The following is a 25,997-nucleotide window of genomic DNA, read 5'->3' as shown; positions in this document are numbered from 1 at the left end:
CACCACCAACTGAAACAGTAAACTAGGATCACTGAAATCACTTCAGAATCACAAAAACTGTCCTTAAAGTGAAAGTTTAGGAAATTAGAATGAGCACCTTTGAGTAATATTACAAATACATTTACTTTGCTTTTATTCACCGTGTTTATCTTTACTTACAGCTGATCGCTGACCCTCGGCGCTAACATTGGACAATGATGGCTTTGTGGCTGGCCGGTCCTACATGACTGAGTGAGCTCTGTGGTCTTTTCCAAGGGGCTTCTATAACTGAATAAATGTACACTAGTCTTGATTAGTAGAATACGCTACTACTCTCTAGCTCTATTTAACTCCCAGTCTGACATCATGAATAGTCTTGAGATGAGAGGCACTGGCTTGGGCTTGTCAGACTTGACCCAGGGAATTATACACAGGCACAGGAACACACACACCCACACACACACAAGTCCATCTGTTCCCAGGGGGATTTGAATCAGGGGATGAACCCAGATGTTGATGACTTTATAAATACACAGTAGGCCCCCAGTCAGATGTGTAACTGTATCCTGTGTGTGTGTGTGTGTGTGTGTGTGTGTGTGTGTGTGTGTGTGTGTGTGTGTGTGTGTGTGTGTGTGTGTGTGTGCGTGCGTGCGTGCGTGCGTGCGTGCGTGCGTGCGTGCGTGCGTGCGTGCGTGTGTGTTGGCAGATCGTTGGAGAACAGCTGTGTGATGCTGTGGCTGCTGGTCCTTGTCCTGCCCGGGGTAGCATGCAGTGCCCTGACCCAGAACCTTCTACAGCCAGACAATGACCACAGAGACGGTGAGTCACACATCCCACTACACACTGACCTCAAAGTCTACTAGATAGACTGTCTCTATGTGTCTCTGTGGGTGCCTCTTTGGGTGCCTCTGTGTATCTCTGTGGGTGTCTCTGTGGGTGCCTCAGTGTATCTCTGTGGGTGTCTCTGTGTATCTCTGTGTGTGTCTCTGTGGGTGCCTCTGTGTATCTCTGTGGGTGTCTGTGTATCTCTGTAGGTGCCTCTGTGTATCTCTGTGTATCTCTGGGTGTCTGTGTATCCGTATGGGTGTCTCTATGTATCTCTTTGGCTGCCTGTGTATTTCTGTGGGTGTCTCTGTGTATCTCTGTGTGTGTCTCTGTGTATCTCTGTGGGTGTCTCTGTGTATCTCTGTGTATCTCTGTGTGTATCTCTGTGTGTGTCTCTGTGTATCTCTGTGGGTGTCTCTGTGTATCTCTGTGGGTGTCTCTGTGTATCTCTGTGGGTGTCTCTGTGTATCTCTGTGTATCTCTGTGGGTGTCTGTGTATCTCTATGGGTGTCTCTGTGTCTCTCTTTCGGTGCCTGCGTATCTCTGTGGGTGTCTCTGTGTATCTCTGCGGGTGTCTGTGTATCTCTGTGGCTGTCTCTGTGTATCTCTGTGGGTGTCTCTGTGTATCTCTGTGTATCTCTGGGTGTCTGTGTATCCTTATGGGTGTCTCTATGTATCTCTTTGGCTGCCTGTTTATCTCTGTGGGTGTCTCTGTGTATCTCTGTGGGTGTCTCTGTGTATCTCTGTGTATCTCTGTGGGTGTCTCTGTGTATCTCTGTGGGAGTATGTGTATCTCTGTGGGTGTCTCTGTGAATCTCTGTGTATCTCTGTGGGTGTCTGTGTATCTCTGTGGGTGTCTCTGTGTATCCCTGTGTATCTCTGTGGGTGTCTCTGTGTATCTTTGTGGGTGTCTCTGTGTATCTCTTTGGCTGCCTGTTTATCTCTGTGGGTGTCTCTGTGTATCTCTGTGGGTGTCTCTGTGTATCTCTGCGTATCTCTGTGGGTGTCTCTGTGTATCTCTGTGGGTGTCTCTGTGTATCTCTGTGGGAGTCTGTGTATCTCTGTGGGTGTCTCTGTGAATCTCTGTGTATCTCTGTGAGTGTTTCTGTGTATCTCTTTGGGTGTCTCTGTGTATATCTGTGTATCTCTGTGGGTGTCTCTGTGTATCTCTGTGGGAGTCTGTGTATCTCTGTGGGTGTCTCTGTGAGTCTCTGTGTATCTCTGTGGGTGTCTCTGTGTATCTCTTTGGGTGTCTCTGTGTATCTCTGTGTATCTCTGTGGGTGTCTTTGTGTATCTCTGTGGGTGTCTCTGTGTATCTCTGTGGGTGTCTCTGTGTATCTTTGTGGGTGTCTCTGTGTATCTCTGTGGGTGTCTCTGTGGGTGTCTCTGTGTTTCTCTGTGGGTGTCTCTGTGTATCTCTGTGGGTGTCTCTGTGTATCTCTGTAGGTGTCTCTGTGTATCTCTGTGGGTGTCTCTGTGTATCTCTGTGTATCTCTGGGTGTCTGTGTATCCTTATGGGTGTCTCTATGTATCTCTTTGGCTGCCTGTTTATCTCTGTGGGTGTCTCTGTGTATCTCTGTGGGTGTCTCTGTGTATCTCTGTGTATCTCTGTGGGTGTCTCTGTGTATCTCTGTGGGAGTATGTGTATCTCTGTGGGTGTCTCTGTGAATCTCTGTGTATCTCTGTGGGTGTCTGTGTATCTCTGTGGGTGTCTCTGTGTATCCCTGTGTATCTCTGTGGGTGTCTCTGTGTATCTTTGTGGGTGTCTCTGTGTATCTCTTTGGCTGCCTGTTTATCTCTGTGGGTGTCTCTGTGTATCTCTGTGGGTGTCTCTGTGTATCTCTGCATATCTCTGTGGGTGTCTCTGTGTATCTCTGTGGGTGTCTCTGTGTATCTCTGTGGGAGTCTGTGTATCTCTGTGGGTGTCTCTGTGAATCTCTGTGTATATCTGTGAGTGTCTCTGTGTATCTCTTTGGGTGTCTCTGTGTATATCTGTGTATCTCTGTGGGTGTCTCTGTGTATCTCTGTGGGAGTCTGTGTATCTCTGTGTATCTCTGGGTGTCTGTGTATCCTTATGGGTGTCTCTATGTATCTCTTTGGCTGCCTGTTTATCTCTGTGGGTGTCTCTGTGTATCTCTGTGGGTGTCTCTGTGTATCTCTGTGTATCTCTGTGGGTGTCTCTGTGTATCTCTGTGGGAGTATGTGTATCTCTGTGGGTGTCTCTGTGAATCTCTGTGTATCTCTGTGGGTGTCTGTGTATCTCTGTGGGTGTCTCTGTGTATCCCTGTGTATCTCTGTGGGTGTCTCTGTGTATCTTTGTGGGTGTCTCTGTGTATCTCTTTGGCTGCCTGTTTATCTCTGTGGGTGTCTCTGTGTATCTCTGTGGGTGTCTCTGTGTATCTCTGCGTATCTCTGTGGGTGTCTCTGTGTATCTCTGTGGGTGTCTCTGTGTATCTCTGTGGGAGTCTGTGTATCTCTGTGGGTGTCTCTGTGAATCTCTGTGTATCTCTGTGAGTGTCTCTGTATATCTCTTTGGGTGTCTCTGTGTATATCTGTGTATCTCTGTGGGTGTCTCTGTGTATCTCTGTGGGAGTCTGTGTATCTCTGTGGGTGTCTCTGTGAGTCTCTGTGTATCTCTGTGGGTGTCTCTGTGTATCTCTGTGGGAGTCTGTGTATCTCTGTAGGTGTCTCTGTGAGTCTCTGTGTATCTCTGTGGGTATCTCTGTGGGTGTCTCTGTGTATCTCTGTGGGTGTCTCTGTGTATCTCTGTGGGTGTCTCTGTGTATCTCTGTAGGTGTCTCTGTGTATCTCTGTGGGTGTCTCTGCGTATCTCTGTGGGTGTCTCTGTGTATCTCTGTAGGTGTCTCTGTGTATCTCTGTGGGTGTCTCTGTGTATCTCTTTGGCTGTATCTGTGTCTCTGTGTGTCTCTCTGTGCAGTAGTCGCAACATTGCGGTCCAATTGACATTGGATTCTATTTCTGGTGCCTCCCGTTCCACTTTGTTTGGGCAAAGGAGGTAATTCCTGTCCTTCCATGGGTTCAGTCTGTATGGCACCCATTTGTTGTTTGTTGAGCAGCGTTCAGTTCAAGAGAAAAATGTCTAAATTCTCAGAAGTGGACACAGAGAGCCCAGTGTGCCCCATTGAATCAGCCACTGCCATGCTTAAGACCAAATGCCTTGCTGGTGGCTCTCTCTTTAGAAACGGTCCAGGGACTTCCGATGTTGTTTGTTCTTTTGTAGTGTGGAATACTTTACAACAGTGTTCTTCAGTCCAGGTGGTACCCAGGTTTTAGTTACAGTCAGTGTATCACCACCTGATTAAACTAATCACAGGCTTGCTGATTAGGTAAATCAATAATTAGATAACTAGTTAAATTTATAATAAATTGTGTTTATTCTAGGATGTAAAAATGCCTCCACAGTCCACACCCTTGTCGACCAGGACTGAAGAGATTTTCTTATTCAGTCACTTGGGTTTATTACTCAGCATTTTCATCCTTCCTGTGGAAAACATTTAACTGAAACAAAAGTAGGCAGTGCTCCTAATTCTGTTGTCTCGTTCCCCCTCCAGTCTGAGTAACAGATGTGGGGCAGGCAGCAATCCTCTCATTGTGGAACCTGGTTGTCAGCTTGTCATTTGTGTGATACCCTGCTCTTCGCTGCTTGTTCAGTGAATAAAACAGAACATGAGTTGTGAATTATATATCAGGCCTACCTGCCTGCCAGCCTCCACGGACATAGCAACGCTGCCTCTACAGAGGGAGGAAGACAGTTGGTCTGGTTAAACCTTGATATCGGTTTATGGAAGCGACTGAATAATCATATACTTAGCTGAGCTGCTGAGGTACCAGTTTGTTCCTGGTTAAGCCATCTGCTTAGTGTGCTAATTGTTAAAGTAAGGCAGCAGTTGTTGAGCTAAGGTAACAGTGTATTAGACTATTTCCATCATCTTCCCCTTACATGAGTTTATCATCGTCAGATAATGTATCTGCATGTAAACTCATTCAGGGAGAATAGGGTGGAGAGAAGGACATGAAGTCTATTCTACTACGTCCTACACTGTCTGGTCTGTGTACCCTGCAGCTCTTCAGAACTCACAGTGGGAGACTCATCATGGACAATGTGGCCAGTACAGTACAGTACAGTACAATACATTCCCTTTTGACAGAACAGAAGCTTGATCAAGGACAGAAGGGAACAAATGAGTGACATTTTCAGTGTGCTTCATTTAGTAAGATGAATATTCAATTTTCCGGTGCTAAAAATGCTAGTGTTGTTGTTGCACTTTGGATAAAACATTATGCAGTCAAGAAACCAATCTTAAGACTTACTTTATATATATATGTATGTATGTACAGTGGGGCAAACATTATTTAGTCAGCCACCAATTGTGCAAGTTCTCCCACTTAAAAAGATGAGAGAGGCCTGTAATTTTCATCATAGGTACACTTGAACTATGACAGACAAAATGAGAGAAAAAAATCCAGAAAATCACATTGTAGGATTTTTAATGAATGCAAATTATGGTGGAAAATAAGTATTTGGTCAATAACAAAAGTTTATCTCAATACTTTGTTATATACTCTTTGTTGGCAATGACAGAGGTCAAACGTTTTCTGTAAGTCTTCACAAGGTTTTCACACACTGTTGCTGGTATTTTGGCCCATTCCTCCATGCAGATCTCCTCTAGAGCAGTGATGTTTTGGGGCTGTTGCTGGGCAACACGGACTTTCAACTCCCTCCAAAGATTTTCTATGGGGTTGAGATCTGGAGACTGGCTAGGCCACTCCAGGACCTTGAAATGCTTCTTACGAAGCCACTCCTTCGTTGCCCGGGCAGTGTGTTTGGGATCATTGTCATGCTGAAAGACCCAGCCACGTTTCATCTTCAATGCCTTTGCTGATGGAAGGAGGTTTTCACTCAAAATCTCACGATACATGACCCCATTCATTCTTTCCTTTACACGGATCAGTCGTCCTGGTCCCTTTGCAGAAAAACAGCCCCAAAGCATGATGTTTCCACCCCCATGTTTCACAGTAGGTATGGTGTTCTTTGTATGCAACTCAGCATTCTTTGACCTCCAAACACGACGAGTTGAGTTTTTACCAAAAAGTAATATTTTGGTTTCATCTGACCATATGACATTCTCCCAATCTTCTTCTGGATCATCCAAATGCTCTCTAGCAAACTTCAGACGGGCCCGGACATGTACTGGCTTAAGCAGGGGGACACGTCTGGCACTGCAGGATTTGAGTCCCTGGCGGCGTAGTGTGTTACTGATGGTGGGCTTTGTTACTTTGGTCCCAGCTCTCTGCAGGTCATTCACTAGGTCCCCCCGTGGGGTTCTGGGATTTTTGCTCACCGTTCTTGTGATCATTTTGACCCCACGGGGTGAGATCTTGCGTGGAGCCCCAGATCGAGGGAGATTATCAGTGGTCTTGTATGTCTTCCATTTCCTAATAATTGCTCCCACAGTTGATTTCTTCAAACCAAGCTGCTTACCTATTGCAGATTCAGTCTTCCCAGCCTGGGGCAGGTCTACAATTTTGTTTCTGGTGTCCTTTGACAGCTCTTTGATCTTGGCCATAGCGGAGTTTGGAGTGTGACTGTTTGAGGTTGTGGACAGGTGTCTTTTATACTGATAACAAGTTCAAACAGGTGCCATTAATACAGGTAACGAGTGGAGGACAGAGGAGCCTCTTAAAGAAGAAGTTACAGGTCTGTGAGAGCCAGAAATCTTGCTTGTTTGTAGCTGACCAAATACTTATTTTCCATGATAATTTGCAAATAAATTCATTAAAAATTCTACAATGTGATTTTCTGGATTTTTTTTCTCATTTCGTCTGTCATAGTTGAAGTGTACCTATGATGAAAATTACAGGCCTCTCTCATCTTTTTAAGTGGGAGAACTTGCACAATTGGTGGCTGACTAAATAGTTTTTTGCCCCACTGTATGTATGTATGTATGTATGTATGTTTGTACGTACTTACTTACTTACGTATGTATGTATGTATGTATGTATGTACAGTAGCAGTCAAAAGTTTGGACACACCTACTCATTCATTGGTTTTTCTTTATTTTGACTATTTCCTACATTGTAGAATAATAGTGAAGACATCCTAACTATGAAATAACACATGGAATCATGTAGTAACCAAAAAAGTGTTAAACAAATATATATATTTTAGATTCTTCAAAGTAGCCACCCTTTGCCTTGATGACAGCTTTGCACACTCTTGGCATTCTGTCAACCAGCTCGGCGTATATGGGAACTCCTTCAAGCCTGTTGGAAAAGCATTCCTCATGAAGCTGGTTGAGATAATGCCAAGAGTAAGCAAAGCTGTCACCAAGGCAATGGGTGGCTACTTTGAAGAATCTAAAATATATTTTGATTTGTTTAACACTTTTTTGGTTATTACATGATTCCATATGTGTTATTTCATAGTTTTAATGTCTTCACTATTCTACAATGTAGAAAATAGAAAAAATAAAGAAAAACCCTTGAATGAGTAGGTGTGTCCAAACTTTTGACTGGTACTGTATGTATGTATGTATGTATGTATGTATAAATTATGTATATGTTGTAGTTACAGTAAGTATTATGATGGGTTGCCTACTGTATATGGTGTAGTTACAGTAAGTATTATGATGGGTTGCCTGCTGTATATGTTGTAGTTACAGTAAGTATTATGGTGGGTTGCCTACGGTATATGGTGTAGTTACAGTAAGTATGTTGATGGGTTGCCTACTGTATATGGTGCAGTTACAGTAAGTATTATGATGGGTTGCCTGCTGTATATGTTGTAGTTACAGTAAGTATTATGATGTGTTGCCTACAGTATATGGTGTAGTTACAGTAAGTATTATGATGGGTTGCCTACTGTATATGGTGTAGTTACGGTAAGTATGTTGATGGGTTGCCTACGGTATATGGTGTAGTTACAGTAAGTATTATGATGGGTTGCCTGCTGTATATGGTGTAGTTACAGTAAGTATGTTGATGGGTTGCCTACAGTATATGTTGCAACACTACTACTGAAGTCAGTGATGCTTATCTGGTGAACAGGTCACATAAACAAGGACCTTACTCTGACTGGACCCGTCTAATTTGTCTCAGGTATTCTGTATCCTACTCAATTAAGCACTCACCATCTATAACTAGTGTTATGACTACTGCACCTAATGGTGCGAATGCAGTGGAGGTAAGCTCTCACAGCACAGCCCCTCTATTACCACAGTCATAGCACTAATACAGTGGGGGTACAGTAAGCTAGTTGTTCATAGTCTAATATGTAGTGGAGGTAAGCTCTCAGCTGGTTGTTCATAGTCTAATATGTAGTGGAGGTCAGCTCTCAGCTGGTTGTTCATAGTCTAATATGTAGTGGAGGTAAGCTCTCAGCTGGTTGTTCATAGTCTAATATGTAGTGGAGCTCTCAGCTGGTTGTTCATAGTCTAATATGTAGCGGAGGTAAGCTCTCAGCTGGTTGTTCATAGTCTAATATGTAGTGGAGCTCTCAGCTGGTTGTTCATAGTCTAATATGTAGCGGAGGTAAGCTCTCAGCTAGTTGTTCATAGTCTAATATGTAGTGGAGCTCTCAGCTGGTTGTTCATAGTCTAATATGTAGTGGAGGTAAGCTCTCAGCTGGTTGTTCATAGTCTAATACGTAGCGGAGGTAAGCTCTCAGCTGGTTGTTCATAGTCTAATATGTAGTGGAGCTCTCAGCTGGTTGTTCATAGTCTAATATGTAGCGGAGGTAAGCTCTCAGCTGGTTGTTCATAGTCTAATATGTAGTGGAGGTAAGCTCTCAGCTGGTTGTTCATAGTCTAATATGTAGTGGAGGTAAGCTCTCAGCTGGTTGTTCATAGTCTAATATGTAGTGGAGGTAAGCTCTCAGCTGGTTGTTCATAGTCTAATACATAGCGGAGGTAAGCTCTCAGCTGGTTGTTCATAGTCTAATATGTAGCGGAGGTAAGCTCTCAGCTGGTTGTTCATAGTCTAATATGTAGTGGAGGTAAGCTCTCAGCTAGTTGTTCATAGTCTAATATGTAGCGGAGGTAAGCTCTCAGCTAGTTGTTCATAGTCTAATATGTAGTGGACCTCTTAGCTAGTTGTTCATAGTCTAATATGTAGCGGAGGTAAGCTCTCAGCTAGTTGTTCATAGTCTAATATGTAGCGGAGGTCAGCTCTCAGCTGGTTGTTCATAGTCTAATATGTAGTGGAGGTAAGCTCTCAGCTGGTTGTTCATAGTCTAATATGTAGCGGAGGTCAGCTCTCAGCTGGTTGTTCATAGTCTAATATGTAGCGGAGGTAAGCTCTCAGCTAGTTGTTCATAGTCTAATATGTAGCGGAGGTAAGCTCTCAGCTAGTTGTTCATAGTCTAATATGTAGTGGAGCTCTCAGCTGGTTGTTCATAGTCTAATATGTAGCGGAGGTAAGCTCTCAGCTAGTTGTTCATAGTCTAATATGTAGTGGAGCTCTCAGCTGGTTGTTCATAGTCTTAATATGTAGTGGAGGTAAGCTCTCAGCTGGTTGTTCATAGTCTAATATGTAGCGGAGGTAAGCTCTCAGCTGGTTGTTCATAGTCTAATACGTAGCGGAGGTAAGCTCTCAGCTGGTTGTTCATAGTCTAATACATAGCGGAGGTCAGCTCTCAGCTGGTTGTTCATAGTCTAATATGTAGCGGAGGTCAGCTCTCAGCTGGTTGTTCACAGTCTAATATGTAGTGGAGCTCTCAGCTGGTTGTTCATAGTCTAATATGTAGTGGAGGTAAGCTCTCAGCTGGTTGTTCATAGTCTAATATGTAGTGGAGGTAAGCTCTCAGCTAGTTGTTCATAGTCTAATATGTAGTGGAGGTAAGCTCTCAGCTGGTTGTTCACAGTCTAATATGTAGTGGAGCTCTCAGCTAGTTGTTCATAGTCTAATATGTAGTGGAGCTCTCAGCTAGTTGTTCATAGTCTAATATGTAGTGGAGGTAAGCTCTCAGCTGGTTGTTCACAGTCTAATATGTAGTGGAGCTCTCAGCTGGTTGTTCATAGTCTAATATGTAGTGGAGCTCTCAGCTGGTTGTTCATAGTCTAATATGTAGTGGAGCTCTCAGCTGGTTGTTCATAGTCTAATATGTAGTGGAGCTCTCAGCTGGTTGTTCATAGTCTAATACATAGCGGAGGTAAGCTCTCAGCTGGTTGTTCATAGTCTAATATGTAGTGGAGGTAAGCTCTCAGCTGGTTGTTCATAGTCTAATACGTAGTGGAGGTAAGCTCTCAGCTGGTTGTTCATAGTCTAATATGTAGCGGAGGTCAGCTCTCAGCTGGTTGTTCATAGTCTAATATGTAGTGGAGGTAAGCTCTCAGCTGGTTGTTCATAGTCTAATATGTAGTGGAGCTCTCAGCTAGTTGTTCATAGTCTAATACGTAGTGGAGGTCAGCTCTCAGCTGGTTGTTCATAGTCTAATACGTAGTGGAGCTCTCAGCTGGTTGTTCATAGTCTAATATGTAGTGGAGGTAAGCTCTCAGCTGGTTGTTCATAGTCTAATATGTAGTGGAGCTCTCAGCTGGTTGTTCATAGTCTAATATGTAGTGGAGCTCTCAGCTGGTTGTTCATAGTCTAATACATAGCGGAGGTAAGCTCTCAGCTGGTTGTTCATAGTCTAATACGTAGTGGAGGTCAGCTCTCAGCTGGTTGTTCATAGTCTAATACGTAGTGGAGCTCTCAGCTGGTTGTTCATAGTCTAATATGTAGTGGAGCTCTCAGCTGGTTGTTCATAGTCTTAATATGTAGTGGAGGTAAGCCCTCAGCTGGTTGTTCATAGTCTAATATGTAGTGGAGCTCTCAGCTAGTTGAGGAGGTAAGCTCTCACAGCCCCGGTAGTGAACTAGCTGAACCATCAAACCACAGAAGGAAGTTGTTGCTGTCTGCTTTAGTGGTACTGACAGCTGAGTTGACGTAGGACTGTGTGTAGGATAGGTTGGTGCTGGAGGGAGAACCATGGTATTGAACCAACCCAGACAGGGTATAGTTGAGACTGGAATGGGAAATACATGTCACAGTAAGGTGATTACTGCACTGCCCAGGAGGGAAGGAAGGGAGAAAATCCAGATCACATGAATGGTAGAAAACGTAGAGAGGAGGAACATCTTCAGAGGCATTGTCGTCCTTTTTCTAAATCTAGTTTCCTCTACTTCCTGTTTACTGATATCTGCAGCTGGGATTAGCCAGAGGGTAATGGCTATTCACTACAGTAACAGTGTTAGTTGCACACACCCACATGTACACACACACACACATGCACACACACGTGCACACACTATGAATAGGAAACTGCCAATGTCATATCTATCTAAAGTACAGCACAGTGTCTGTACTGTTATATATGCCTGTCACATGTAGTCTATAAGGCCAGTTTCCAGAGTGGTCCTGTTTTCCTAGTAGGATTTGTGATTCAGAAAAAATCCATTGGCAAGGTTCTTTGCTTTTGTTTAATTTGCTGACTGACTGAGATTACTGGTCCATTAAGAAGTACAGTATGTAGTAATACTTCTCAATGGACCAGTAATCTCAGTCAGTCATTAGACAATGGGTAGGTCAAGGCCTGTTCTCTCTAGTGACCTCACCTCATTATAAGTCTCTCAACAGATGTTACCTGGATGCACCTCCACAGCAGGGAGTGTGTGTGTGTGTATGTGTGTGTGTGTATATGTGTGCGTGTGTGTGTGTATTTGCGTGCGTGTGCGTTCGTGCGTGTGTGTGTGACACAAGTCAGTCTGTCACTGCCGTACTGCCTCAAAAACACTGTATTTCCTGACATGGGAAATACTGTACATAGAACATTAACTGTCAATTGAACAGTCTCATTCAAGACGGTCATGTTCATTAGCCTCATAAAACTTGTCATGGTTTAATAGCCTCATAAAACATATCATGGGTTAATCATTAAAGAAAAATGTACTGTCTATACAAGTATCCACGTCACTGTAAGTTACATAATGTGCTTCTTCAGGGAAATAAATGGATTTAAACAGTAACTGTTTGTTCCAGTCAGCCTGAGTGTCACTGTTGGAGATGTAATCCTTCTCACGAGGTCCTGCTGTTTGATTTGGGGTTCAGTTCAGTTTCCTACCAGCTGCTGCTCTCAACAAGAGTCGTAAGACCAACCTGTATATTAGCGTCAACTTGTTTTTGGTGCAACTAGACCCCCCCTTCAGTGTGTGTGCTATGCTTTTGTTTGTTTTCAAACATATGAGATCTCTGTTTCCAGTTCAATGACATAAGAAGAAAATAACTTCACAAAACACTTCAAACTTCCTTAGTTTGTATCACATGGGGTTGTTCCCGCATCGCCATCCAGACAAACTCACCTCACCCTTTGTGAGCTTCTATACTGGTTAACGGATTAACAGTTATTAGCATTAACCCAAATGTCATAAACTTGGATTAACAGTTTTTTGCGTTAGTCCAAATGTCATGAACCTGGATTTGAGTTTCCCTGACAACCAGGGCACCTGAGAGGCCCGGTGAAATGTTAAGAGGCTGATGTTTTATAATATGGATTATTTTGATAGCTGAATGATTTTGGCATGTATTTCTTCATGTTTATAAATTGTTGATCCGTGTATTCACCAGAACAGTGTATAGGAAAATATATCAGTCTGTTAGAAAAAAGCCGACAGTGAATGCAGATATCCATAGAGATGGTTAGAGTCATTAACCTCTCGTTTTATCCCCCAGGTGCTGTTGCCGTGACGACCCGGCCCCACATCTACTACTGCCGCTCGCCCAACATGGAGGTCTTCACCTGCTGGTGGCATCCCCTTGACAACAACTCCGAGAGTGACGACAACGTCACCTACAGCCTCACCTACTCCTTAGAGTACGTACTATTACTGTACAGTGCATTTGTATTCAGACCCCTTGATCCACATTTTATTAAGTTACAGCCTTATTCTAAAATGGATGAAATAAAAATATGTCCTCCTCAATCTACACACAATACCCCATAATGACAAAGTGAAAACACAGCTATTTTCAGGTCTCTCCAGAGATGTTAGATCGGGTTCAGGTCCGGGATCTGGCTGGGCCTCTAAAGGACATTCAGAGACTTGACCCCGAAGCCACTCCTGCGTTGTGCTTAGGGTTGTTGTCTTGTTGGAAGGTGAACCTTTGTCCCAGTTTGAGGTCCTGAGTGCTCTGGAGCAGGTTTTCATCAAGGATCTCTCTGTACTTTGCTCTGTTCATCTTTCCCTCAATCCTGACTATTCTCCCAGTCGCTGCCGCTGAAAAACATCCCTGCCACCATCATTTATTTTTATTTTTATTTCACCTTTATTTAACCAGGTAGGCCAGTTGAGAACACCTTTATTTAACCAGGTAGGCCAGTTGAGAACACCTTTATTTAACCAGGTAGGCAAGTTGAGAACACCTTTATTTAACCAGGTAGGCAAGTTGAGAACAAGTTCTCATTTACAATTGCGACCTGGCCAAGATAAAGCAAAGCAGTTCGACAGATACAACGACACAGAGTTACACATGGAGTAAAACAAACATACAGTCAATAATACAGTATAAACAAGTCTATATACGATGTGAGCAAATGAGGTGAGAAGGGAGGTAAAGGCAAAAAAAGGCCATGGTGGCAAAGTAAATACAATATAGCAAGTAAAACACTGGAATGGTAGATTTTCAATGGAAGAATGTGCAAAGTAGAAATACAAATAATGGGGTGCAAAGGAGCAAAATAAATAAATAAATAAAATAAACTAAATACAGTAGGGAAAGAGGTAGTTGTTTGGGCTAAATTATAGGTGGGCTATGTACAGGTGCAGTAATCTGTGAGCTGCTCTGACAGTTGGTGCTTAAAGCTAGTGAGGGAGATAAGTGTTTCCAGTTTCAGAGATTTTTGTAGTTCGTTCCAGTCATTGGCAGCAGAGAACTGGAAGGAGAGGCGGCCAAAGAAAGAATTGGTTTTGGGGGTGTCTAGAGAGATATACCTGCTGGAGCGTGTGCTACAGGTGGGAGATGCTATGGTGACCAGCGAGCTGAGATAAGGGGGGACTTTACCTAGCAGGGTCTTGTAGATGACATGGAGCCAGTGGGTTTGGCGACGAGTATGAAGCGAGGGCCAGCCAACGAGAGCGTACAGGTCGCAATGGTGGGTAGTATATGGGGCTTTGGTGACAAAACGGATGGCACTGTGATAGACTGCATCCAATTTGTTGAGTAGGGTATTGGAGGCTATTTTGTAAATGACATCGCCAAAGTCGAGGATTGGTTGGATGGTCAGTTTTACGAGGGTATGTTTGGCAGCATGAGTGAAGGATGCTTTGTTGCAAAAGCCAATTCTAGCCAATTCCAACTTTGGATTGGAGATGTTTGATATGGGTCTGGAAGGAGACTTTACAGTCAGTCTAACCAGATCATGCTTCACCGTAGGAGTGGTGCCAGGTTTCCTCCAGACGTGATGCTTGGCATTCAGGCCAAAGAGTTCAATCTTGGTTTCATCAGACCAGAGAATCTTGTTTCTCATGGTCTGAGAGTCCTTTAGGTTCCTTTTGGCAAACTCCAAGCGGGCTGTCATGTGCCTTTTACTGTGGAAAGACTTCCGTCTGGCCACTCTACCATAAAGGCCTGATTTCTGGAGTGCTGCAGAGATGGTTGTCCTTCTGGAAGGTTCTCCGATCTCCACAGAGGAACTCTGGAGCTCTTTCAGAGTAACCATTGGGTTCTTGGTCACCTCCCAGACCAAGGCCCTTCTCCCACGATTGCTCAGTTTGGCTGGGCGGCCAGCTCTAGGAAAAGTCTTTGTGGTTCCATACTTCTTCCATTTCAGAACGATGGAGGCCACTGTGTTCTTGGGGACCTTCAATGCTGCATAAATGTTTTGGTACCCTTCCCCAGATCTGTGCCTCGATGCAATCCTGTCTCGAAGCTCTACAGACAATTCCTTAGACATCATGGCTTTTGCACTGACGTGCACTGGCAACTGTGGGACCTTTAAAAAAAAAAGTATATATTCTACCATTATTTAACTAGGCAAGTCAGTTAAGAACAAATTCTTATTTTCAATGACAGCCTAGGAACAGTGGGTTAACTGCCTGTTCAGAATGACAGATTTGTACCTTGTCAGCACAGAGGTTAGAACTTGCAACCTTCCGGTTACTAGTCCAACGCTCTAACCACTAGGCTACCCTGCCGCCCCTAATCATGTCCAATCAATTGAATTTACCACAGGTGGACTCCAATCAAGTTGTAGAAACATTTCAAGAACGATCAATGGAAACAGGATGCACCTGAGCTCAATTTCGAGTCTCGTAGCAAAGGGTCTGAATACTTATGTAAATAAGGTATTTCTGTTTTGTTTTTTATGAATGTGCAAAAATGTAAATAAACCGGATATGTGATTATGGTGTATTGTGTGTAGATTGCTGAGTTTTTTATTTTATTTAATAAATTTTAGAACAAGGCTGTAACGTAACAAAATGTGGAAAAAGACAAGGGGTCTGAATACTTTCCGAAGGCACTGTATATACACACACCAGGAACAATATACTGTATATGTACACACCATGTACTGTATACTGTATATATACACAGTACACACCTTGTACTCTCCTTGTTGCAGGATTGGTAGAGGATAAAATCCTGCATTCATAAAAAAACGCCTTGAATTACTCTAAGATTAATTTTTAATTTCAAGGCTTTTTCCCCCAATAAATGCAGGTATTTTCATTCTATCTAATCGTGTAGGAACAATGTATCCTAAGAGACTGTCTTCATTCAAAGAAATGAGTTGAGTTGAATTGAATTGACCATATCATTCCTTTCTTGTTTGTCACAGAAAGGGGCCGAGGCGTGAGTGTCCAGACTATGTAACGGGCGGCCCCAACAGTTGTCACTTTGACAGCGGCCACACGTCAATCTGGACCATATACTGCATGAACGTGATGGCCAGGACCTCCCACGGAGTGTTCAGCTCCAAGGACCACTGTCTGGACGTGGCTGATATAGGTACAGGGAGAGATAAATCACTGTCTGGGTGTGGCTGATGATATAGGTACAGGGAGATATAAATCACTGTCTGGGTGTGGCTGATGATATAGGTACAGGGTGATATAGACCACTGTCTGGACGTGGCTGATATAGGTACAGGGAGAGATAAATCACTGTCTGGGTGTGGCTGATATAGGTACAGGGTGATATAGACCACTGTCTGGATGTGGATGATATAGGTACAGGGTGATATAGGCCACTGTCTGGATGTGAATGATATAGGTACAGGGTGATATAGACCACTGTCTGGATGTGGATGATATAGGTACAGGGTGATATAGACCACTGTCTGGACGTGGCTGATATAGGTACAGCGAGATATAGACCACTGTCTGGATGTGGCTGATATAGGTACAGGGTGATATAGACCACTGCCTGGATGTGGATGATATAGGTACAGGGTGATATAGACCCCTGCCTGGATGTGGATGATATAGGAACAGGGTGATATAGACCACGGTCAAACTGGGTCAAAATTGGGTAGTACATCATCAGTTCCTCTTGTCATGTCAGTCATTACATAACTTAGAGAGCTATTTATAACTTGTCAGAAATGTCCAGCTCAACTAGCCCATGTCAGCTAAAGTGTATTTATATATGTTTTTTGCCCATAGATATTGTTGGAAGTTTTTAGTCACTCAAATATAACATGTATACATACACATTGGACATGGCAAAATGAATAGAATTGCAATAAAATTAGCTTTAAAACTGATAAATGTTATTTTCACCCCATGACAAAATGTGTAGAATTACAGAAACCTGCTAAACTAAGGGTGTGAACAGTTTGTGTCATGAACAGAGCTTGTGCCCATAGAAATAGACATGGCGCATGTGTGGGGGGGGCGCAGGCTGTTCCCCAATGCTGCAATGGGGGCCCCAAGTGGAAAAGTTTGGGAACCCCTGATATAGACCACCTGGGGGCTCCACTCAGTCTGGAACGGCATCCTGTTCCCGAGATCTAAAACCATCTGGCTAACGATTTCTCTTACCCCCCCCCCCCCCCCCCCCCAAAAAAAAAACTGTAAAATCAGCAACAATTCATCTAAAATTGAGTTTAATTTAGGAAATCTGTTCCCAAGTATTCACACAAATGTAAATAAAAAGAGAAATACGTGATGTTGTCTCAATGTAATCAAGGTATGAAATTATTATTACTGTTATTTTCAAATACAATCTCTTTTGGGGCATAGTTGTGGTCAATTTGCAGTGTACAAATTATTATAATTATTTTCCAGCCCCCCAACCATTAGCTCCAACAAAAGTCGTCCCACAGCTGAATCTAGTTGCCTTTCTAGTTGCCCTAGATAGTGTGCTACTTTTGACCAGAACCTAAGGGGAATAGGGTGCTATTTCAGTACACTGTAGTATATGGAATAGGGTGCTATTTCGGCTCAACCTATGACTGTTGTGTTAACCCACTGTTGTGTCTGATATTTGTGATGTCTCTTCCTGTGTGTCTGGCGTCGGCCACGCCTCCTCTCCCTGTGTGTGTGACGTCAGCTCTTCCTCATTTCAACCCAGTCCAATGGGAGTTAGTCCCCTCCCAGCAGGGCACATCTGATCCCATCAGAGACATTCTGTTCCCCTTACTTCTCCATCAGTGAGTGCACTCCCAAAGCCGATGGAAAGAGCACCCTGATTTGTGTGTGTGTGTTTGTGTACACGTGCATGTGCATGTGAATGTTCAATACTGTATGCGCATTGCAAACAGTCACCACTCATGTCTACATTGTGCTTCCGTATGCACAGAGAATAGTAACGCATGTGAAGGAAAATAGAAGGGTTCCTCTCCAGGCTCTTGGCTTTTTCTCACGGTAACAATAGAGATGTGTCATTCAGAACCTATTCAACTTCCCCTTCTTACTCTGATACCCCTTCCAACTGGCCTTTCTCCATGTTCATTATAAAAGATAACCCCATTCACGTACCATTACCTCAGCATGTTGCTTGTTGTCTCCTCTGTTGTCCCTCCACATCCTGTTTGCTGTTCATTGTGTATTCTCCCCTCCCCCTGACTGCCAGCCTAGGCCTTTTCCTTTCACCTTACGTTCTAGCTCTTCTTTGCTCCCTGTGAAGCATACAACCATAACAAGCCCACGCCATGCAGTTTTCTTGGCTTCACTTCTTCCCTCTCTGTCCATGTCCTAACGCTCTCTCCGCTGTCTGTCTGTCTGTCTGTCTGTCTGTCTGCAGTGGAGACAGAGGCTCCGGTTAACTTGACCTATACCCTGTTGAACGAGACGGAGGAGGAAGCTGGCCGCACCGCCATGGTGTCCTGGGTTTACCCCAATCCCTCCCACATCCAGTACGGTTGGATCACCCTGGTCTTCGAGCTGCAGTACCGACGCATCGCCGAGCCCAACAACTGGAAGGTAGAGAGAGAGAGAGAGAGAGAGAGAGAGAGAGAGAGCGAGAGAGAGAGAGGGAGAGAGAGAGAGAGAGGGAGAGAGAGAGAGAGGGAGAGAGATAGAGAGAGAGTGAGAGAGAGAGCGAGAGAGAGAGAGAGCGCGTGAGAGAAAGAGGGAGAGTGGGAAAGATAGGTAGAAAGAGAGAGGGGGAGAGAGAGGAAGGGGTGTAGTTGCAGTGTTTATCAACACCATTTGAGGGTGTTAAGCGTGTGACGTGGGAAGCATGTCATGTCCATGATTGATTCTTTAAGAGCAAGATGTGCTTATTTCACAGTTAAACCGGGAGTTTGTCTGTTACCCACGTTACGACCGATGATCCTGCCTCTTTGTCAGATGAGAGAAGAGAAAGAACAGAAACAAACAGAAACGCAGGTTTAGTTGGTTTAGTCTGGCTGAACGGTGAAGGATCTTTTTTAAACAGTATATATTATATATTAACAGTATATATTATTTCAACAGTATCAGATATAAACTGTCACTTTAACCAGTATCATACTACTCTATCACCTTCTGTCACCTCTATCACGTGTAGCTCAGTTGGTAGAGCATGGCGCTTGCAACGCCAGGGTTGTGGGTTTGATTCCCATGGGGGACCAGTATGAAAAATGTATGAAAAATGTATGAAAAAGTATGCACTCACTACTGTAAATTGCTCTGGATAAGAGCATCTACTAAATGATGTATGTGTACTGTAACTGCTACTGACAGCTCACTATCGCCCCCTGTGTGTCTGCAGGTGAAGGGCTTGCTGAGAGAGCCTTGGCTGGAGCTGCTGGATCTGCCGGTAGGAGAGTACATTGTCAGGGTGAGATGCCGTTCCCGCAACAACGGCCTCTGGAGCAAGTGGAGCACCCCTGTCCTACTCTGTGTCCCAGTCAAATCTACCCCCGGTAGGGACTCTTAACTGTCTGATGATTCAGTTACTGTCTGCACCTACCCACAGTCAACTCCTAATCTGAAGCACTGTTGTATGACCCATATTACTGTGTTGGCATACGGAATGATCTAGACGTGTGCTGTCTTTGTCCCTTACAGATAAGCTGCTGGCTCTGCTTTTGGTGACCGGTGTTGGGGTCATGTTGTTGCTAGTCATCGGCTTTGGAATTATCCTACAGGGCAAGAGGTAGGGAAGCACACACACACACGTAAACAACTATATAAACATCAAATACATGTTTGATTTCTTTCAAATACTTAAGACACAGCGTTTTATTCTTTACATAAAGGACAGGTTTAGAGATAAATGTGTGCAGGAGTGATCTTGTATTGATATATAAACCCTTCTATATTACAGACACATGCTACATAGGCTGTAATATCATGAAATATAAATGTAGAAAGTGTATTGATGGTTCTCTCTTTCGCTGTAGGATAAAAGCATTCCTTCTGCCTCCAATTCCCAAACCACGCATCAGAGGCATCAATCCCCTGCTTCTGAAGGTAAATACACACATACACACACACACACACACACACACGCACACACACACACCAACCTGATGACTTATAACTCATTGTCAAGCTTCACTGAGTCATTTGTTTTTCTATTTTTTTCTATCCATCAATCCCCTTCCTATCTTCTCTAAGCCCTCCCCTTCCTACCTTCTTTATCCCCTCCCCTTCCTATCTTCTCTATCCACTCCTTCTCTATCCCCTATTTTCTCTATCCCCTCCCCTTCCTATCTTCTCTAAGCCCTCCCCTTCCTATCTTCTTTATCCCCTCCCCTTCCTATCTTCTCTATCCACTCCTCTATCCCCTATCTTCTTTATCCCCTCCCCTTCCTATCTTCTCTATCCACTCCTCTATCCCCTATCTTCTCTATCCCCTCCCCTTCCTATCTTCTCTAACCCCTCCCCTTCCTATCTTCTCTATCCACTCCTTCTCCATCCCTATCTTCTCTATCCCCTCCCCTTCCTATCTTCTCTATTCACTCCTTCTCTATCCCCTATCTTCTCTATCCCCTCCCCTTCCTATCTTCTCTATCCACTCCTTCTCTATCCCCTATCTTCTTTATCCCCTCTCCTTCCTATCTTCTCTATCCACTCCTCTATCCCCTATCTTCTCTATCCCCTCCCCTTCCTATCTTCTCTAACCCCTCCCCTTCCTATCTTCTCTATCCACTCCTTCTCCATCCCTATCTTCTCTATCCCCTCCCCTTCCTATCTTCTCTATCCCCTATCTTCTCTATCCCCTCCCCTTCATATCTTCTCTATCCACTCTTTCTCTATCCCCTATCTTCACTAACCCCTCCCCTTCCTATCTTCTCTATCCCATCCCCTTCCTATCTTCTCTAACCCCTCCCCTTCCTATCTTCTCTAACCCCTCCCCTTCCTATCTTCTCTAACCCCTCCCCTTCCAATCTTCTCTGTCCCCTTCCTATCTTCTCTAATCCCTCCCCGTCCTATTATCTCTGTCCCCTCCCCTTCCTATCTTCTCTATCCCCTCCCCTTCCTATCTTCTCTGTCCCCTTCCTATCTTCTCTAACCCCTCCCCTTCCTATATTCTCTATCCCCTCCCCTTCCTATCTTCTCTAACCCCTCCCCTTCATATCTTCTCTGTCCCCTTCCTATCTTCTCTAATCCCTCCCCGTCCTATCTTCTCTGTCCCCTCCCCTTCCTATCTTCTCTTCCCCCCCCCCTCTTCCTATCTTCTCTGTCCCCTTCCTATTTTCTCTAATCCCTCCCCTTCCTATCTTCTCTGTCCCCTCCCCTTCCTATCTTCTCTAACCCCTCCCCTTCCTATCTTCACTAAACCCTCCACTTCCTATCTTTTCTAACCCCTCCCTTTCCGATCTTCTCTGTCCCCTTCCTATCTTCTCTAATCCCTCCCCTTCCTATCTTCTCTGTCCCCTTCCTATCTTCTCTATCCCCTCCCCTTTCTATCTTCTCTAACCCCCCCTTCCTATCTTCTCTAACCCCTCCCCTTCCTATCTTCTCTGTCCCCTTCCTATCTTCTCTATCCCCTCCCCTTCCTATCTTCTCTGTCCCCTTCCTATCTTCTCTAACCCCTCCCCTTCCTATCTTCTCTATCCCCTCCACTTCCTATCTTCTCTATCCCCTCCCCTTCCTATCTTCTCTAACCCCTCCCCTTCCTATCTTCTCTAACCCCTCCCCTTCCTATCTTCTCTATCCCCTCCCCTTCCTATCTTCTCTATCCCCTCCCCTTCCTATCTTCTCTAACCCCTCCCCTTCCTATCTTCTCTATCCCCTCCCCTTCCTATCTTCTCTATCCCCTCCCCTTCCTATCTTCTCTAACCCCTACTCTTCCTATCTTCTCTATCCCCTACCCTTCCTATCTTCTCTATCCCCTCCCCTTCCTATCTTCTCTAACCCCTCCTCTTCCCATCTTCTCTATCCACTCACCTTCCTTTCTCCTTTTCTCCTCCCTCCTTCTCATCTTTCTCCTCCTTCCTTCTCTCTCAGAAAGGGGGCTTTGATGAGATCAACCGTCATTTCATCTCCTTCCATGGCTATAAGCCCCCAAGCTACAGCGAGGAGGATGTCTGGGATCCTGTCACCATGGACAGCAACCAATCTCTCCAGGCTCCCCCGGGGGCCCTAGCAGTCTGGAAGGAGGATTATGATATGGCCATCCACAGCCAACTACTGGTCCAGACAACCTCCAGCCACGCCCCTTATACACCAGTCCCCGCCTCTTACACCCCAGTCCCCGCCCCTTACTGCCAGGCTCCAATGGAAGCCTTCCCGACCGCGTGGGAATGGCCAAGAGCAAACCCCGACCAACCGGAGCTTCTGGTCTTCCCGGGCACTGACTACAGCATGATGGTGGATCCCACCCCCGTCCCGCCTACGGACCAGCAGGCCCCGCCCCCATCATCCACCCAGGACTTCTACACGTGCGTGAACGTGCTGGGTGACAAAGGACAAGTGCATCTGGTGCCATGCCTGCCCAACCACCTGAAACACAGCCCCTATGTACAGCTGGAGGAGGAGCTAGAGGAAGGAGGGCTGGAGAAGAGCAGCCAGTTAGATGACTACCTGGCTAAGAAGATGGAGGCAGTAGCCAACGGGAGTGCTCCGGGAGAGACAGTGGTAGAGACAGAGGTGGAGACAGAGAGTGTGGAGCAGAGTGAAGTGGCTGTGCCTTTACTGCCTGGAACCACAGGCACACAGGGCAACAGGGTGTGACCAGTTAGCACACACACACACACACACACACACACACACACACACACACACACACACACACACACACACACACACACACACACACACACACACACACACACACACAGCAACAGGAATTACTCCAGGCTAAAATGAGGATGTTAACTCATGGATGGACCTTTGAATATACTTACTTAATATACTAACATAATGATGTGTTTTTGTGAGTGCACCGGCCTGGGACATGAGTCCTCTGTGTCTATCCCCCCCCTCCCCCTTGCCTGCCAAATGACAGTGACACTGCTGGACAGACACTGCTGCCACCTCTATTCACTGCTGATATGGCAGGGACCATGTTCAGACTACATTCTCTCTGCGGGGAATCAGAGATGCAGCATTTGACTGTGAGGTTTTCTTTCAGAGCAGAACCGAGGTCGGGATACAAGATGGATTCCTTTTGACGCAGAAAATCTGACAAGATGAAAAAAAACATAAACTTGCAAAGTGAATTGAACAATAACAATAGATTCTCTGTAGAACTACAACTGTTGTTGTGTGGACTGAGTCACTGAAAGGTCAATATACTCACCTGTTCTTCGGTCCAATCTTGTTAGATAATAATGCCTGCGAACTCTCTTGTTGTTGGATGTAGAATTAATGACCAACCACTCTGTGAAAGACGCTTCGATTTTTAACAGTCAGGTTTTAGGGCTCTGTGAACTCATTTAATTGGATTTAGGTGAAAAGTTTGACGAATGCAAGAATATCAGTTGTACTTCACTGAGACCAGTCATAGCCGTTCTGAGGCCCTGGCAGAAGTTAGCCTGCATTTAGAGAACAGTGGAGCACACCAAAGATCTGAACACCCAGACCAAGAGAGCAGTACACTTCTTCAAATATAAATGTATTTTTAGAGAGAAATTATTGTAATTATTAAATACGTTAATATATCAAATGCACTATTGACGAGAAATATAACGAGGCAATGTTATAATAATAATAATGATAACAGTAAAGTACACTTAGAAAGTGAACTGTCTGGGTTCAATCCATGAACTAAATCCCAGATTTAACTGTATAACATACTCAGGAACTCAACCAAACATACAGTAGGAAGTCAACCCAGTAAAGGTGCAGTCTACTTTCAGTCCCGTGTGACGGCACAAACATGCATACACTCAAAACTTGTTTTCCTTTTCTTGAATTTTTGGTCAGAAATGAAACTACAGATTGCACTGTATTCAAAACAAGTGATGGTCATTTTTGGTAAAATTTATAATTTTCGGTCTGTAAAACAGCCTTCACTATGCAGTGCTACATGTGCTCTGACTATTAACTACATGCTGGATTTGAAAGCACTTATTTACCAGAACATAACACATGCAGCTCTCTCAGGGGAGAAAAGACAGGAGGCTAAAGAAAAGAGCACTGTGATCATTTGATTGATTTTTACATAGAAAATGAGGCGACCAGACGAGTAGGGAGAAAACACATCTTCTGAAGTGGACAAACAATGGTTAAAGCGTCTAATGTTATGTACAGGAACAAGACATTTTCACCACACACACATACTTGAGTAGATGTGTTTTTCACAGTGATTTCTTCATAAAATCTTCTTTGACAAGCTTTCCTGGTGAATAGGAGGGCATGTGTGCTATTTAGACAATGGAGGCTTTTATAATGACAAAAGTAAGACGCTCCCAGATGCTAGGAAGATAACCTTGAAGGTGTGTGGATGGCAGTCTAATATTTTCAGAGGATTTTTACACTAAATATATGCATTGTTTTCTGAAAGAAACATGGAGAAACAAATAATATACATCACCTGTGAAATAAACCAGTCTCAGAGCATTTGAAATGTCGGGGTACAGTTTAATAACATCGGAAGCAGTTCATTAGCCATTTAACACACTGGATAACGATGATAACACACACAGTACGATATGATGCAACGAGTAGCTTAAATACTTTGTACTAAAACACTGTGTTCCTATTACACTGGCCCTGTGGATGGACCTTGGTTAGTCTGTTACACTGGCCCTGTGGATGGACCTTGGTTAGTCTGTTACACTGGCCCTGTGGATGGACCTTGGTTAGTCTGTTACACTGGCCCTGTGGATGGACCTTGGTTAGTCTGTTACACTGGCCCTGTGGATGGACCTTGGTTAGTCTGTTACACTGGCCCTGTGGATGGACCTTGGTTAGTCTGTTACACTGGCCCTGTGGATGGACCTTGGTTAGTCTGTTACACTGGCCCTGTGGATGGACCTTGGTTAGTCTGTTACACTGGCCCTGTGGATGGACCTTGGTTAGTCTGTTACACTGGCCCTGTGGATGGACCTTGGTTAGTCTGTTACACTGGCCCTGTGGATGGACCTTGGTTAGTCTGTTACACTGGTCCTGTGGATGGACCTTGGTTAGTCTGTTACACTGGCCCTGTGGATGGACCTTGGTTAGCCTGTTACACTGGCCCTGTGGATGGACCTTGGTTAGTCTGTTACACTGGCCCTGTGGATGGACCTTGGTTAGTCTGTTACACTGGCCCTGTGGATGGACCTTGGTTAGTCTGTTACACTGGCCCTGTGGATGGACCTTGGTTAGTCTGTTACACTGGCCCTGTGGATGGACCTTGGTTAGTCTGTTACACTGGCCCTGTGGATGGACCTTGGTTAGTCTGTTACACTGGCCCTGTGGATGGACCTTGGTTAGTCTGTTACACTGGCCCTGTGGATGGACCTTGGTTAGTCTGTTACACTGGCCCTGTGGATGGACCTTGGTTAGTCTGTTACACACACTGGCCCCGTGGATGGACCTTGGTTAGTCTGTTACACTGGCCCTGTGGATGGACCTTGGTTAGTCTGTTACACTGGCCCTGTGGATGGACCTTGGTTAGTCTGTTACACTGGCCCTGTGGATGGACCTTGGTTAGTCTGTTACACTGGCCCTGTGGATGGACCTTGGTTAGTCTGTTACACTGGCCCTGTGGATGGACCTTGGTTAGTCTGTTACACTGGCCCTGTGGATGGACCTTGGTTAGTCTGTTACACTGGCCCTGTGGATGGACCTTGGTTAGTCTGTTACACTGGCCCTGTGGATGGACCTTGGTTAGTCTGTTACACTGGCCCTGTGGATGGATCTTGGTTAGTCTGTTACACTGGCCCTGTGGATGGACCTTGGTTAGTCTGTTACACTGGCCCTGTGGATGGACCTTGGTTAGTCTGTTACACTGGCCCTGTGGATGGACCTTGGTTAGTCTGTTACACTGGCCCTGTGGATGGACCTTGGTTAGTCTGTTACACTGGCCCTGTGGATGGACCTTGGTTAGTCTGTTACACTGGCCCTGTGGATGGACCTTGGTTAGTCTGTTACACTGGCCCTGTGGATGGACCTTGGTTAGTCTGTTACGCTGGCCCTGTGGATGGACCTTGGTTAGTCTGTTACACTGGCCCTGTGGATGGACCTTGGTTAGTCTGTTACACTGGCCCTGTGGATGGATCTTGGTTAGTCTGTTACACTGGCCCTATGGATGGACCTTGGTTAGTCTGAAACACTGGCCCTGTGGATGGACCTTGGTTAGTCTGAAACACTGGCCCTGTGGATGGACCTTG

At 44.8% G+C, this 25,997-nt stretch overlaps 1 protein-coding gene across 1 annotated transcript; it reads left to right on the top strand.

Annotated features, from left to right (window-relative positions):
* The first annotated feature begins 688 nt into the window (after positions 1–688).
* Positions 689–24,240, top strand: LOC139414074 (prolactin receptor-like). The gene is made up of 8 exons (XM_071161957.1): positions 689–798; positions 12,533–12,674; positions 15,639–15,808; positions 18,047–18,225; positions 18,998–19,151; positions 19,297–19,384; positions 19,632–19,701; positions 21,685–24,240. Exons 1-8 carry the CDS (start codon positions 708–710, stop codon positions 22,408–22,410), a joined length of 1,620 nt encoding a protein of 539 aa, XP_071018058.1. The 5' UTR covers positions 689–707; the 3' UTR covers positions 22,411–24,240.
* Positions 24,241–25,997: the final 1,757 nt, after the last annotated feature.

This window comes from Oncorhynchus clarkii, chromosome 7, assembly GCF_045791955.1.
Source record: "Oncorhynchus clarkii lewisi isolate Uvic-CL-2024 chromosome 7, UVic_Ocla_1.0, whole genome shotgun sequence".
NCBI lineage: Eukaryota > Metazoa > Chordata > Actinopteri > Salmoniformes > Salmonidae > Oncorhynchus > Oncorhynchus clarkii.
The sequence above is the reverse complement of the archived record's forward strand: the minus strand, read 5'-3'. Positions and strand labels throughout refer to the sequence as shown.

Coding starts and splice junctions, on each gene's coding strand:
- LOC139414074 (XM_071161957.1), top strand. CDS start 708: ATGCTGTGGCTGCTGGTCCTTGTCCTGCCCGGGGTAGCATGCAGTGCC. Junction 799..12,532: donor AGACAATGACCACAGAGACG/GTGAGTCACACA, acceptor TTTATCCCCCAG/GTGCTGTTGCCGTGACGACC. Junction 19,385..19,631: donor ATTATCCTACAGGGCAAGAG/GTAGGGAAGCAC, acceptor CTTTCGCTGTAG/GATAAAAGCATTCCTTCTGC.